The sequence below is a fragment of the Bidens hawaiensis genome, unplaced genomic scaffold (genome assembly GCF_021521415.1).
Source record: "Bidens hawaiensis isolate Kalapana, Puna unplaced genomic scaffold, B.hawaiensis_p1.1 tig00036348_1, whole genome shotgun sequence".
Classification (NCBI taxonomy): Eukaryota; Viridiplantae; Streptophyta; class Magnoliopsida; order Asterales; family Asteraceae; genus Bidens; species Bidens hawaiensis.
In genome coordinates, this window is record NW_027496338.1 from 86,642 (window position 1) to 101,929 (window position 15,288).

The 15,288-nt window shown below is 40.6% G+C and overlaps 1 protein-coding gene across 1 annotated transcript; it reads left to right on the top strand.

Annotated features, from left to right (window-relative positions):
• The first annotated feature begins 4,874 nt into the window (after nucleotides 1–4,874).
• On the top strand, nucleotides 4,875–6,093 carry LOC143588377 (uncharacterized). Its single transcript, XM_077069396.1, has 2 exons — nucleotides 4,875–4,899; nucleotides 4,985–6,093. Exons 1-2 carry the CDS (start codon nucleotides 4,875–4,877, stop codon nucleotides 6,091–6,093), a joined length of 1,134 nt encoding a protein of 377 aa, XP_076925511.1.
• The last annotated feature ends 9,195 nt before the right edge of the window (nucleotides 6,094–15,288 follow it).

Consider the following 15,288-nt stretch of genomic DNA (forward strand, 5'->3'; position numbering starts at 1 on the left):
TTTTAAATAAAGCCTGAACATATTCATGCTCATAATAATAATAATAATAATAATAATATCATCTTCTTCTTCAACCAACACATTCTGCATATAATCACACACACTCAATCACTGCAAACAACCAACACATATACATTCAATTCAATTCAATTCATTCTCTCTTCATTCCACCACACACACACACCAGTTCTTGACTCAAGATCTTCACAATTTTACGGTAACGCTTCGATCAAACCCTAATTACTTCGTTTATTATGATCTGTAATGCATAACTTATATTATTTGATCGGTTATTAAGTCTTGTTTCTGTTAATTTCAAGTAATTTGTGGTTAGAATGTTTGGAATTGAATGTAATTACTAATTAGGGTTTATGATCACGGATAATTAGGGTTTCACTGCTTCAAACTCTAAATTAGCAAAAGAATTGATACAAGAAACGATTCAACTCATAAATTAGAGATTAACCAATGGTCAACCAGTTCGGTTAGATACGTTTATTAGCCGGTTAACTGGTAATAACCTATTGAAATTAGCCTTATTAACATTACTTGTATAGATTTTTTATGTTCGGTTAACTGGTTTCGGTTTTTAATCGGTTACTAACTGGTTTCTACTGTACCGGCTAATACTGTTTAGTTAACCGATTGTTGGTCAAGCGGTCAACCAGTTCGCTTCGGTTATTAACCTGTTAACCAGTAATAAGCTATTGAATTTAACCTTAACTTATTAAAATTTGCCTTATTGACATTAACTGCATTGGCTTATAATTGGTTAACCCGTTACAAATCGGTTCCTGTCTCAAAAGTCCAAACTGGATCCTAGAAACTGGTTTGAATCGGTTACTAACCGATTTCTACTGTAGCGGTTAATACTGGTTTCTGTTTGGTTAACCGGTTATTGGTCAAACGGTCAACTGGTTCGGTTCGGTTATTAACCTGTTAACCAGTAATAAGCTATTGAATTTAACCTTAACTTATTAAAATTAGCCTTATTAGCATTAACCGTATTGACTTATAATCGGTTAACCTGTTACAAATAGGTTCCTGTCTCAAAAGTCCAAACCGGATCCTAAAAATGGGTTTCAGTCAGCTACTAACCGGTTTCTACTGTACCGGTTGAATAATTGGTTTCGGTTTCCTGTCTTGGTTCGGTTAACTGGTTAAGATTTGCATCTCTATATTGGACTATATCTTTGACAAGGCAACATAATAATGAATAATGTAATAATGAACTTGTCTTTTGATGCAGTAAATTTGATTAAACTGTTTGTATAATGGAGAATAACGGATTGAATATTAACCGGCCACTTCTGTCGGTGAGGCGATTCTCGTCGATCTCATCCTCCCGGAAGATTGAAAACAGAAAGAATGAAAGTCAGATTCCGGTTAGATCTCCGATAGAATCTTGTAAAAGTGGATCAACATCAAAGACTAAGGTGAAGTCAGGAAGTGTTCCTTTCGGGTGGGAACACAGTCCAGGAAGGCCCAAGAGTGAAAACAATAAGCAGATTCAGATCGTTGGAAGCCCGAAGGTTCCTGCAGCGAGGTTGTTTAAGCGTAGGAATAAGATAAGTAAACCAGAATGTTCAAAATCAACCAAGAAACAAAGTTCTGGTTCTCCGAATGATGCTGAAGAAGATAATAATGATAGTGGTGAAGCGTATATAGATGCACTTGATACGCCTTCATCAGGCGGAACATCGTTCAATAATTGTAGTTCAAGTGGTTTAGGTGGAACTGGGTCGGATGTGAAGCCGTCTGGGCTCATTCGGGCCGACCTGAAAGTGAAGGATTTCATGTTGAGTCGGTTTCTTCCTGCTGCAAGAGCAATGGCTTCTGATGCACCTCAACTTACTCCCAAGAAAATAGCTGTTAAAGAGAAGAAATCAGTGAATATGGATAATAATCATAATGGTGAAGAAGATGATTATGACAGTGATTATGAGTACCGTGAACATGGACCTAAATCATCTAAGTTTTGTGGATTAATTCCACGTTTTCGCTCTGCTAATGGAGCGTGTATTAAGGCCAAATTACCGATTTTTTCTGCATGTAGAACTCAAGCAAGCTGTTCTTCGAGTTGTTCTTTCAGAGAAACTGTTAGTGAGGTATCTTAGAATCTTTTCTTACATAATCGGTTATTTAACTATTAATTTAACTAATAGATACTAATCAAATGTTTTTAATCTATTTATCTTAGCCTGCAAGGAGTGGTGAATATAAGCATAGATCATGGAGTAATGTTTTGAAGATAGAATCCAGTGAACCTGCAAACTTAGAAGGATCAAAGCTCTACAACCGTCTGCAAGGACCGTTGATTTCAGTTGATCACAGCGGGTCGATTCAATCTACTGTTTCGGAACAGAGTGATTCAAGCTCAAAGAAAAAGGGTACAAGCTTTAGAGAACTACTAGCTGATAAGAAGAAGATAAGTGAAATTACAGAAACAGACAGTCAAGATTCTATATTTGAGAAGACACTTTATGTCGATACTGTTTATGTAGCCGAATCTCCAAAAGAAAACTCAATGCCATCGTGTACAAAACCTCAATCCAGCTTCAGTGAACCTTTGGAGTCTGATGAATCAAAACATGATATGAAAACCAGTAAGTGCAAAGGTTTTGATTATGAATCAGAATGGTTTGATGATGATGTTAAAGGTAACCTGAAACTGAAAGGTTATGATACTAAGTCTTTCGAGAACCCTGCTCCACCGCCACTGCCAAAAAAACCATCAGACTCATGGTTGTGTCGCACACTGCCTTCTGTGTCTTCAAAAAAGGCGAATACTTTGTGGATCCCGATATAACCGTCTTTCGATACGGTTGCTAATGACCCAATAACCGAGGAAAACGACCAATTACCAAGTCCTCAAGAACAGGTGAATCCTGTGCCAGAGAGTTAAAGTTGTGTTTTTTTTAGCGTGCATACCATTTTTTAACCTTTTGAAAGTAAAAGGTGAAGAAATAAAGAAAAATGTACATTGTAGAGTTTGTTTCTAAACAAATGTGAGTTCTTGACATGTTATGTTGTTTTGTTCGTAAATCGTTTGTAAGCAAAGATATATAGTGATTTTATAGCTTTTATGTCTTTGTCCAGTTACATGTTTAGTTTAAAAAATCAGTAGATGTGACCCATTTGCTGGTAAATATTGCAATCAATATACAGACTACAATATATAGCCTTTGTAAGCAATACTAATATGGCCATAAATATAAAAATGCATCCAGCAGGTTCACTCTGTTGTACTACAAATATAGCTGTTGTGATTATAGTATCATTGCTAGAGCCTAGAAGATATAACAATTAAGTGTGACGTGCTGTTGCAAAACCGCCTACCCGCTATCTCATTAAATCATTAATGCATAAGTATTTTGAAAATATTGAACAATTCTCGTATATGGCTCTTGCATTCACCTAGCGCAGACTTAAGTGTTTTGAAGCGTCTTACACCTTTTAAAACCAAGACTGTGGTAAACAAACCTAGACATACCATAGCCCAACCATGCTGAAACATTGTAAAACGACCCGCCATAGTTTTTTTTTTTTTAATAATTATAATTACCGCTTTTTAATAAGCTAGTTCAAGTGCATTTTTGTCTTACAAAAGGGCGTTTTCGTCTTTTTTTTTAACGGAATTTGGTATAAACAAAACCAGATTCTTGATTTACCATTTGACAATCTTAAAAATTCCGGCAATCATATTGTTTATTTCGCATTGAATATCATAATAGCAACATACTCGATCGACCTGCTCTTCACCCAAAATAGCTCCTTTGTGGTCAAGGGCTAACATAATAATCATGTGCTGGTGTAACTCTTTTTATTTACATCTTGTCATATTGTTTTAATGTTTTATTATACCGTAAGAATATGAAAACTTTTATCACAACTTGATCCATGATGAAACTAACAATGATGGCTCATTTGGTAAATTTTGCTATATCACTTCCATCATGATCCACATACACACACTTATACGACTATATCACACAACAATGCAACATAGATACTTATGATCTAACAAAAGTTGTTTGTAATGATGGTTAAATAGAGTGGTGATTAAGAAAAGGAGATTCTTGGAGTAGTGAAATGGAAAACACTTTAGTCATGAGCATTTGTTACACCTGGTCCAATTGCAGCCTGACCACGACAACGAAAACTCTGACAATGAAGATGAAGATGAATATAAAGATGATAGCGTGGTGGAAGGACCCCATGTTGTCAAGTGCGAGATGTGTGAGGAAGAGATCTATTCATTTCATATATGTTACTACTCCTGCAAAGAGTGTGACTATTCCCTACACAAATTCTGTGCGCAACTTCCTAAAACCCAACAAAACCACCCATTACATCCTGACCACGATCTTACCTTGTCCAAGAACCTAGCGAGAAAATGGAAGTGTGCTATATGCCAACTTGAGAGAGAAAAAGAGTTCTACAAGTACTACTGTTCCATATGTGATTTCTATATGGACATAATCTGTGCTACTATGTCCGAACAAAAGATGGAGCACCCAAGTCACCCTCACCAACTACAACGCTATTCGAGTAGGATGACATTAGGTTGTTGTAACGCTTGTGGTAATGAACATAGTGGAACCTTCTACCATTGTATCACTTGTTTTGGTTTCAGGATCCACTTGGACTGTGCTTTGCTTCCATCCAAATTACTTATCCAACAGTCTACAAATGGAAGTTTTAGTCATTCTCATTTACTTGCCATTGCCTATTCCTTTCCCAAATGCAGAGTTTGTGAGAAAGATTTCGATCCTCACCTACTACAACACAGTTCTTACTTGTGGCATTACAGATGCGAAAAATGCCGATATTACGTCCATGTTGATTGTGCGACTTCAAGGAAAGAGGCATTTATGACTTCTATCTTGATGCCTGCGGGTGAGAAATTATGCTTTTCTTTTTAATACTAGATATCGCGCTTGTCAATTTAAGTTTAACTTTTAATATGTGATTCACTAATTAGGTTGGGGCAAAACTCACAAAAATTTCAAAGACGAGGGTCATCCTAATCTAATTCGCTGTCCATTTCCTGATGAGAGTGTCAACCTTCTAATGCACCATTTGATCAACAAAGGTGAATTAGTTATTAAAAGGAAGATTGATGGTGAAATGTTTTGTCATCCACACCCGCTGATTCTTTTTGACACGCTCCTTAATGTGCCAGTTCCTCTTCATGATCCCATGAAAAGTGTGGAACTACTATGTAATGGATGCGTGAGACCAATCACCGACGTGCCGTTTTACAAGTGTTCCCAACATCATTGTGATTTTGTTCTTCATGAGTGGTGCACTAGGCTACCCTCTCAAATACAAGACTATCACGGCCATCCAGAGCATACACTTGTTCTACTACCAAAGATCCCAGGAAAGTTTTTGGGTGTGTTTAGATGTAAAATTTGTTTTATATATTGCAACGGTTTCGCATATGGATGCAAGCATTGCAAATATTACGTGGATATAAATTGTGGCTTCATACCTGATGTAATCACACATGACGCTCACCCTAATCATCTCCTCCTAAGATTTAAAGCTTCACCACATACAGATTGTAAGGCATGTCCGTGGTCGATAGATTCTACGGGATTCCATTGTCCCACTTGTGATTTCTATCTGCATACGAAGTGTGCTTTGTTATTACCTCGAACGATTAAGCACAAGTACGATAAACATGCACTCAATCTGAGATACTATCCAGCTGAGAACCATAGTGGCGAATACTTTTGTGAGATTTGTGAGGATGAATTAAACCCGAACTGGTGGTTCTATCATTGCAGCATGTGTGCGTCGTCTATGCACACTGCTTGCGCCCCTGTAAAACATCAATGTGATCGCTCTGCATATTTGTGGTTCGAGGAATCTATCTTTAGATATTTCAATGTTAAGTTTGGAGGAAGATATAAGACCGAAGAACACCCGCACCCTGTCACCTTTGTACAAGGGACGAATTATGATGGGCAATGCAATGTTTGTGATAGAGAATTACAATATGATATGATCTTTAAGTGCTTCACGTGCAAGTTTGCAAGTCATTATTGGTGTGTGAGAAACGCTATTGTCATCCATGAGGCTTAATTAGTTCCTCCTGCCTTTACCTTAATTTGTTCACGTGTCACGTGTAGCAGGTTAAATGTGTTGACCAAAATAGTTGTGGAACATGGGAAGATGGATATGTCGTGAAGATCGTGGGATGTTTGCAGATTTTATGTTTATGCATTAGTTTTTGACGTTTGTTACATGTTTCCTCTTTCTTGGTTAGCACTATCTTATTAATTTTATATTGTTATAATACAAATTTATACTATTATCTATTATCTAATAGATATAATTAAGAAGTTTGGTGACGCTAAGTCATCATTGTGTCATTTGGCGACACCTTATTGATTTATTTATTTTGTTGTTTGTTTTTTAGTTTCAGTATCTTAACGAACATAAAGGAAGCTGACCGGATGCTAATTGTGTTTTTTTATTTTTAATTTAAGTGCTGTAGCAAACGTGACGGATTTCTGGCCAAATTCGCGTAAACTCAACGTCTCAATGCAAGGTCCGAAAACGTTCAAGTTTTACCAATGCCGTCTGACGCCATTCCAATGATCTACCTCAATTTTATGTCTTTTTTGGCACCGGTACCATAACCGAAACCCACCGAATTCGTGTTGAGTTACCACCTAAATGCCCGGGACCAACGACGCTTGGGTTTTACTAGTCCGATCTTACCGATCAAATAATCGTCAATTTAAATATTTTATTTTTTAATATGTTATTTGAATAACTTATTTTTTGGATTTTATTCCTTAAGTTTTACCAACAATGTCACTACCATAACGAACATAACAACACTGGCCGAATTCACGTCAAATAGTCGTTGTATCGCTCAAATTTTCCCTGGTTACAATGCTGGTGTTTTACGTGCTGCCCTGCGCAACGCGCGGGATACAACACTAGTTTAGTATAAATTACAAGTTTGGTGCTGCATTAGTTACGATTGGGCCGAGTGATGAAATGCTATTGGTTCATGCCATTTTTCTCTTTTTGTTTTCCGTTTCAATATCATAACAAATGTAATGGATACCCACCGAATTTGGGTCGACACTCCATCTAGGACCGACAACACTCGGCTTTTACCAACCGCACGGGTTTACCAACCCTTTTGTTATCGCTTGGTTTTTACCAATCGCACGTGTTTATCGACCCTTTTGTTTTAGTTCCAGTACCGTAATGAAGGTAACCGAAACTGACCGAATTTGCGTTCACTCACCGCCTCAACATCGGGTTTTACCAACATCCCGGTTTTACTGACACATCATCGCAACGCCCGGGTTTTACTAACCTTTTTGCTATAGTTTCGGTATCGTAACAAATAAGAGTTTTGCTGCCGCAAGGGCCCATTGGGCCGCTTGGCGGCACCTTATTGGTGCTAGACGTGTGTGTGTATATATATATATATTGTCACACCCTCAAAATCCACTAACGGAGTTTTACCGTCAGAGGGTGTGAACTGGCAGGATCGGAATCATTAGTTATAATCAAACCAAAGAAAAACGTTTAAATGTAAATAAGTGCGGAAGCGTAAAACCTTAATTCAAAAGTTGCGTCACGCAGGACGACTTAAAACCAAATGTAACGGTTAAAAATTAAGTTTGCAGAATAAAGATGGTTTCAATTAATGCATGCTCCTAAACCGCGCGCCCGCCTCGGCTACCTGAGAATAACATACTAAAAGTGTCAACACAAGGTTGGTGAGTTCACAAGTTAAATAAGATAAATCGTTTAGCGTTTTGCGTAACCTCGTTACGACGATTCAGTGTTTTGCGTAACCACGTTACGACGTTTAAGTGTTGCGTAACCTCGTTACGACGTTTAAGTGTTGCGTAACCCCGTTACGACGTTTAAGTGTTGTGTAACCACGTTACAACGTTTAAGTGTTTTGCATTACCAGATAGTGTTATGTCAAATTATATATCGATAGGTAGCTAATCTATACAACAAGTATCGCTAAGTGGTTCGCGACCGAAGCTGACTGTTTATCAAGTGCCCGTCACCAGGTCAACCCAGACCATGGTAAGTGTTAGCCAAAATTACACCCACTCAACCTCCAGTTGAGCTTAGCGTCGGGTGGGGTTTGTCAAACCCAGTAGTACTACTCAACAGTGACTCGCTATTCCAAATATTAACCGGTTCGATGTGTGGGACTTCAAATGTTACGTTTGCCGCTTAGCCTTTACAAGTGATATATAATTTATAACAAAATCTTAAATATGCGTTTATCTCAGAAAATGCGTTTATCGGAGTATGTTATCTCCCCCAAGTGAAAAACGTTTGAAAACAGTTCAAAAGAGCGGGGTAAGTGAAACTCACTGTTTGCGAAGAATATTCCAAATTAGATCACCGAGTGATGCGCGTCGTAGAAAACTCTCTAGCGTTCTAAAATAACAAAGAGATTTTCTAAGTATCGGAACGTTTAACGAGTCTCTAGACTCGGCACATAATACCTATGCACGTATCATGTTTCGTGTTTCGTTTGTGAACCGTGTGTGATTTAAACAAGTACAATTGTGATACGATACACGAGTGAGCAATTACTTTCGTGTCATGTATTAATAACATACTTACAAGCAATTATTCCCGTAAGGGCATTTTGGTCAACAAACAAAGACTAACTAACCATTATTCCCCATAAGGGCAATTTGGTCAATTCATGGCAATCAAACTAGCAACTATTCCCCGCAAGGGTATTTTGGTCAAAATACAACAATTATATAAAAACTATCATATTTCATGCATTCCTACACAACTCAGCAGCTAGTTTCGTTATGACAGAATTTCTACTTGAAAGATTGCACTAGTTCACCAATCATAACGTCTCAATTAATTCACCAAAAATCACCACAGAAGCATACATATCTTAGGTTTCCAGAACATATTTTATCTTATTTTTATTCCACATATTTTTCTTATAATGACCAAAACATTACAGCAAACTCATATCAGTCAGATTCATGTGCAACAGAATGTTATTTGCAATTCCCATTAAACGAAAAATCCAATAAATGCAAGACCACTTGGGTTTGGTTCCTAACTCAATGAGTCAACTTCCAGAAGTGGAACCAACCCAATTGGTCTCGTAGTTCATGAGATATAACATTTACAACATAACCTAACAGCAGGTCTAACAGCTCAGCTTTGCATCACGTTTTTGTAAAATCATAAAAGTATACTTCCACTTATCCAAAAATTACGAATTTATACTTTATAGAAACTAGACTCAACCTAGTTTACTGAAGTACCCACAATCTCAATCAATTTTCACGTTTACACTTCGTTACAGTCACTTAAACATCGTATATACATTCTGTCCAGAATCTGTTCACATCAAAACTCAACATAATAACAATCTATGAACTATCATGCATCCATATAACCCTCTAGACACTATAACTACTATCCATGCATATCAATTACACCATACATACAAGATTAGGGTTTGTGTTTTAACTCAAATCAAAGACAACAATGAATCATGCAACAACATCAATCTAGTTAGCAATTCATTATCCAAATAACAACAATCATATTACTCATATACATGGACAAAATCGGCTGCCTTAGGGTTTATACTTAACCCATTAAACATCAAAATTAAACAACAAAGAGGTAAGAGGTGATCAAGTATACCTTCCTAGCACCTAGTTCTTGGATTAAACACTTGATTAAGGCTTGAATGTGTGTATGGAAGTGACGGCAGCCAAGGGTGGGGTGGGAGCTTGTTCCGATCGGGTTTTTGAAGAAAGAATAATAATAGGTTAGGGTTTAGTTAAGGATATATTTATAATAATACAAGTTACACTCTAGTCCCTAATCTTTCAAGTGTTACATCTCTAGCCTAAACTAGTTGGTTCTTGTTTAACATTCCACATAACAATCAAGTAACACACATATATCTAACACATAATACTCACATAATTAGTGTTTTGACGTTTGTCGTTTATTTATCAATCGTTCGCGTCAACTCGTTTGCGTTTCGGTGCAAATCCCGAAAGACTACACATGTAGTAAGTGTTAAGCGTCATTTAAACCCTAGTTTAAATGTAATGAAGTATGCGTTATAGATTCAACGATCTTAAAGTTTGAATTGACGGAGTTGAGTTAACGGGGTTAACCTGAAATTGACGATTGTCACATCATTCCCATGTTAAAGAATTTTCGTCCCGAAAATTTGAGTCAAGTCGTGATGAGTGTCTGAAAAAAAATAAGAAAATTTTCAGTTTGTCATATCATCCCCTAGTAGAAAGAAATTTCGTCCCGAAATTTAGTTCATACCTCCGGTGATGTTTGACGGTTTGCCGGGTTTCGCGGTTTTCGGTGTTTGGTTAGCCCTTCAAAAAGGTGAGGATACTTTTTCATCATGCGATCCTCGCGTTCCCATGTGAACTCCGGTCCACGTCTCGAGTTCCAACGAACCTTAACGATTGGAATTTTGCTGTGCTTGAGCGTTTTGGTTTCCCAATCCAAAACCTCGACTGGTTCCTCAATGAACCGTAACTGTTCATCAACTTGTAGTTCCTCCAAAGGGACTACTTGGGTTTCATCAGACAGGCATTTCTTCAAATTTGATACGTGGAATACATCGTGTACGCCACTGAGTTCTGTTGGTAGGTCCAGTCGGTACGCCACCGGACCAATGCGCTCAGTTATCCGGTACGGACCAACATATCGTGGGTTGAGTTTGTTTCGCTTACCAAAGCGAACCACACCTTTCCAAGGTGAGACTTTGAGTAACACTCGATCGTTCACTTGAAATTCGAGAGGTTTTCGGCGCTTGTCGGCGTAACTCTTTTGGCGATCTCGTGTTGCTGCCATGCGATTTCGGATTTGAACAATCTTTTCCGAGGTTTCGAGTACCAGTTCCGGACCAGTGATTTGGCTATCACCCACCTCTGCCCAGCAGAGTGGTGATCGACACTTCCGTCCGTACAGCGCTTCAAACGGCGCTGCCTTAATACTTGCGTGGTAGCTGTTATTATACGAAAACTCTACCAAGGGTAAGTGGGGTTCCCAACTTTTTCCGAAATCTAAGACGCATGCACGCAACATATCCTCCAGGGTCTGAATAGTCCGTTCACTTTGCCCATCCGTCTGAGGATGGTATGCAGTACTCATATCGAGACGTGTGCCCAGTGCGCTTTGCAGCGACTTCCAAAAGTGTGAGGTAAAACGAGAATCTCGATCGGAAATGATCGAGACAGGCACTCCGTGTCTCGACACTACTTCCTTCATGTAGACACGAGTCAGTCTTTCCATTTTGTCTGTTTCCTTAATCGCTAGGAAGTGCGCCGATTTAGTCAACCGGTCAACGATCACCCAGATGGTATCGCATCCCGTCGGTGTTTTAGGCAAACCCGTAATAAGGTCCATTGAGATGTGTTCCCATTTCCACATTGGGAGTTCCGGTTGTTGCAGTAGACCAGATGGTTTCTGGTATTCTATCTTGACTCTGGCACAAGTCAAACATTTGCTCACGTAGGTGGCAATGTCGGCTTTCATGTTCGGCCACCAGTAAAGTGCCTTTAAATCATGATACATTTTATCTGAGCCAGGGTGGATAGAATATCGGGACTTGTGAGCTTCGTCCATCACTAGAGTTCTCAACTCTCCGTATCGTGGAACCCAAATCCGGTTCTCAAAATATCGGACCCCGTCCGATCTGGTTTCAAGTTGCTTGCTCATGCCCTGCATGAGTTCCGATGGAAGATTATCATCTTTCAACGCTTCCAGTTGCGCATCGCGAATCTGATCGGGTAAGCTGGCATGAATCGTAAGTTGCAATGCTCTCACCCGTCTGGGTTTATCTGTTTCTTTTCTGCTGAGGGCGTCGGCCACCACATTGGCCTTGCCAGGGTGGTACTTGATGGCACAATCGTAATCTTTAAGCAGCTCGACCCAACGACGCTGTCGCATGTTCAGCTCCTTCTGATCGTAGATATGTTGGAGACTCTTGTGGTCGGTGTAAATGGTAAACTTGGTACCGTACAAGTAATGCCTCCATATCTTAAGAGCAAACACTTCAGCTCCGAGTTCCAAATCGTGGGTCGTGTAGTTCTTCTCGTGAACCCGTAGTTGTCTAGAGGCGTAGGCTATAACCTTCTCGAGTTGCATCAGCACACAACCGAGACCTTGTATAGATGCGTCACAGTGTACCTCAAAGTTTTCCGTTCCCTCGGGGAGAGCTAAAATAGGGGCGCTACAAAGCTTGGTTTTCAACAGTTGAAAAGCGGATTCTTGCGCGTCACCCCAGTTGTACTTAGTGCCCTTGTGAGTCAAAGCGGTGAGGGGTTGAACAATCTTTGAAAATCCCTCGATGAAACGCCAGTAGTAGCCGGCCAGTCCTAGGAATTGTCGCACCTCAGTCGGAGTCTTAGGTGCTTCCCAGTTTTTGATGGCCTCTACTTTACCGGGATCGACGTGGATACCATTCTCGTTGATCACATGTCCTAAAAAGTGAACCTCGCGAAGCCAAAATTCACATTTCGAGAGTTTAGCATACAGTTGTTCCTTCTTCAGTAGTTCCAGAATTATCCTTAAGTGCTCTTCGTGGTCAGTCTCGTTCTTGGAGTAGACGAGAATATCATCAATGAAAACAATCACAAACTTGTCGAGGTACGCCTTGCATACTCGATTCATGAGATCCATAAATACGGCTGGTGCGTTGGTTAGGCCAAAAGGCATAACCGAAAACTCGTAGTGACCATACCGTGTTCTGAAAGCCGTCTTTGAAATATCTTCTTCGCGCACTCTCAGCTGGTGGTAACCGGATCGTAGATCGATCTTCGAGTAGTAACTCGATCCCTGAAGCTGGTCAAACAAATCATCAATTCGGGGTAATGGATAACGGTTCTTGACCGTCACCTTGTTCAACTCCCGGTAGTCGATGCACATTCGGAAAGTCCCGTCTTTCTTTCGGACAAACAAGACAGGGGCTCCCCATGGCGATGAGCTAGGTCGGATAAAACCTTTATCCAACAAATCTTGCAACTGGGTGGACAACTCCTGAAGTTCCACCGGTGCGAGTCGATACGGGGCTCGTGCTATGGGTGCTGCACCGGGTGTCAACTCGATTTGAAATTCGACTTGACGAATAGGAGGGAGTCCGGGCAAATCCTCCGGGAAAACTTCCGGAAAGTCTCGCACAACCGGTATGTCCTCAATTCGTTTCTCCTCCGCGGGTTTCTCAACAATCTGCGCCAAAATTGCCGGATGGCCCTTTCGTAAATACTTCTGTGCCTTCAAAAGGGTAATAACGCTGGTGGTCATGCCGCTTCTCTCGCCTTGGACCGAAATGATCTCGCCGGAAGGGGTGGTAATATGGACTATCTTATCATGGCATATAATCTCCGCTCGGTTCTCGGATAACCAGTCCATGCCGACAACGACATCGAAACTACTAAGCGTAAAAGGAATAAGGTCGATGTCAAAGACATGACCTGACGGTTTCAACTTACATCCCGCAAGTATATGAGTTGTTATTACAGTTTTACCGTTAGCTAATTCAACAGGAAACTTAGCGTCTAACGGGGTTGGAGTAAGGTTTAAAAGTTGACTAAAAGCTTTTGACACAAAACTCCTATCAGCTCAAGTGTCGAACAAAATAGAAGCAAAACAATCGTTTACAGGGAACTTACCAGACACCACATGCGGATCATTGCGGGCTTGACCCGATCCAATCACAAACGCTCTTCCTTTGCCATTTCCTCCACCATTACTGCCACTTCCATTACCCCCATTATTGTCATTCTGTTTCAGCTTGGGGCAATCCTTCCGGAAATGACCTTCCTGTCCACATTCAAAACATCCCTTAGTCGTCATCGGTGGCTTAGGAGCACCCTTCGCCGCAAGGTCAACTCTATCTTTCCGCATCTTTGACACTTGACACAGTCACACTGACCAACATGATGAAAGTTGCACCTGTTGCACTTTGGATATTTCCCAGCATATCCGCTCGAAACCTGCCCGCTACCGTTGTTGTTGTTGTTGTTGTTGTGATTCTGAGTGTTGAAACTCCGAGTAAATTCGGGCTTACGGTAATGGTGTTGCGGTGGGAGGTTTGAGGATGAAGATCTGGTGTTGTCAAACTTTCTCTTCCCGCTGTTCGGGTTGCTGTTGTTGTTACTGTTGCTGACGTGGTCATTTCTCGGGTTGTCACGGGCTTTAACAGTCGAACCCCTCGGTGGTAACGCACCCTGGGTCACAGCCTGATCCGTCAGTTTGTGAGCCAAACGGATCGCTTGCTGGATCGTGGCTGGTCTGGAAGACGTCACCATACCCTGAATCTGTGGTGCTAACCCATCAATGTACATCTCTATCCTCTTGCTCGGCGGATCCACCATCCGCGGACACATCACAGCCAACTCGTGCGAACGAGTAGTGTAGGCTTCAATCTCCGAACCCACCATCTTCAACGACCAAAACTCCGACTCTAACTTCGAAATTTCCTCCCTCGGACAGTACTCCTCCCGCATCATGTTTTTGAACTCCTCCCAGTTCATCGCGTTAGCCAGTTCCAATCCAAGGATCTGGACGTTCGAATTCCACCAAGTGAGGGCGGAATCCTCAAGTGTCCCAGCAGCGAATTTGACCCTACTGGCAGGGGGACAGTTACACATCTCAAAGGCCGACTCGGCCTTCTCAGCCCAACGCAGGAAGCCTATAGCTCCCTCAGTGCCCTTAAACGTACTGGGCTTGCAGTCAAGGTAGTTCTTGAAGGTACACGTTCCACTCGGACCTCCAGTTTGATTCTGAACGTGTGCGGCTAAAGCGGCCGCCACATGGTCATTCAGCAGAGTTTGGAGTTCAGCTGCAGTCATGCTGATGTTACCACGTCCTCGTCCAGCGTTTCTTCCGGCCATTTCCTAGAATCACAGTATAAAATGTTAAACATGAATTTTTCTTTCATATACAACACATCATACATGTAATAAAAGATAGGTAAGAAAGAAAAAAAAAACATCACATCACAACCACATATTAGTCTAAATAAAAATTCATGATTAAAACCAATGTATTCGCTACAAAGTATTTCCAATCAATCCTTAAAATCATAGAAAAATAATAGTTAGGATGGAGACAACCCCTCCATCTAAGTATCATCATCACTAGATGTCGTCATCTGAGGACACTTCCGAATGTGCCTCCTCCTCAGCCGGTTCTTCCTCCGGTTCTTCTTCGGGTTCCTCCTCGGGATCTTCCTCGGGATCCTCCTCAGGCTCCTCTTCG

Coding starts and splice junctions, on each gene's coding strand:
- LOC143588377 (XM_077069396.1), top strand. CDS start 4,875: ATGACTTCTATCTTGATGCCTGCGG. Junction 4,900..4,984: donor TTCTATCTTGATGCCTGCGG/GTGAGAAATTAT, acceptor TTCACTAATTAG/GTTGGGGCAAAACTCACAAA.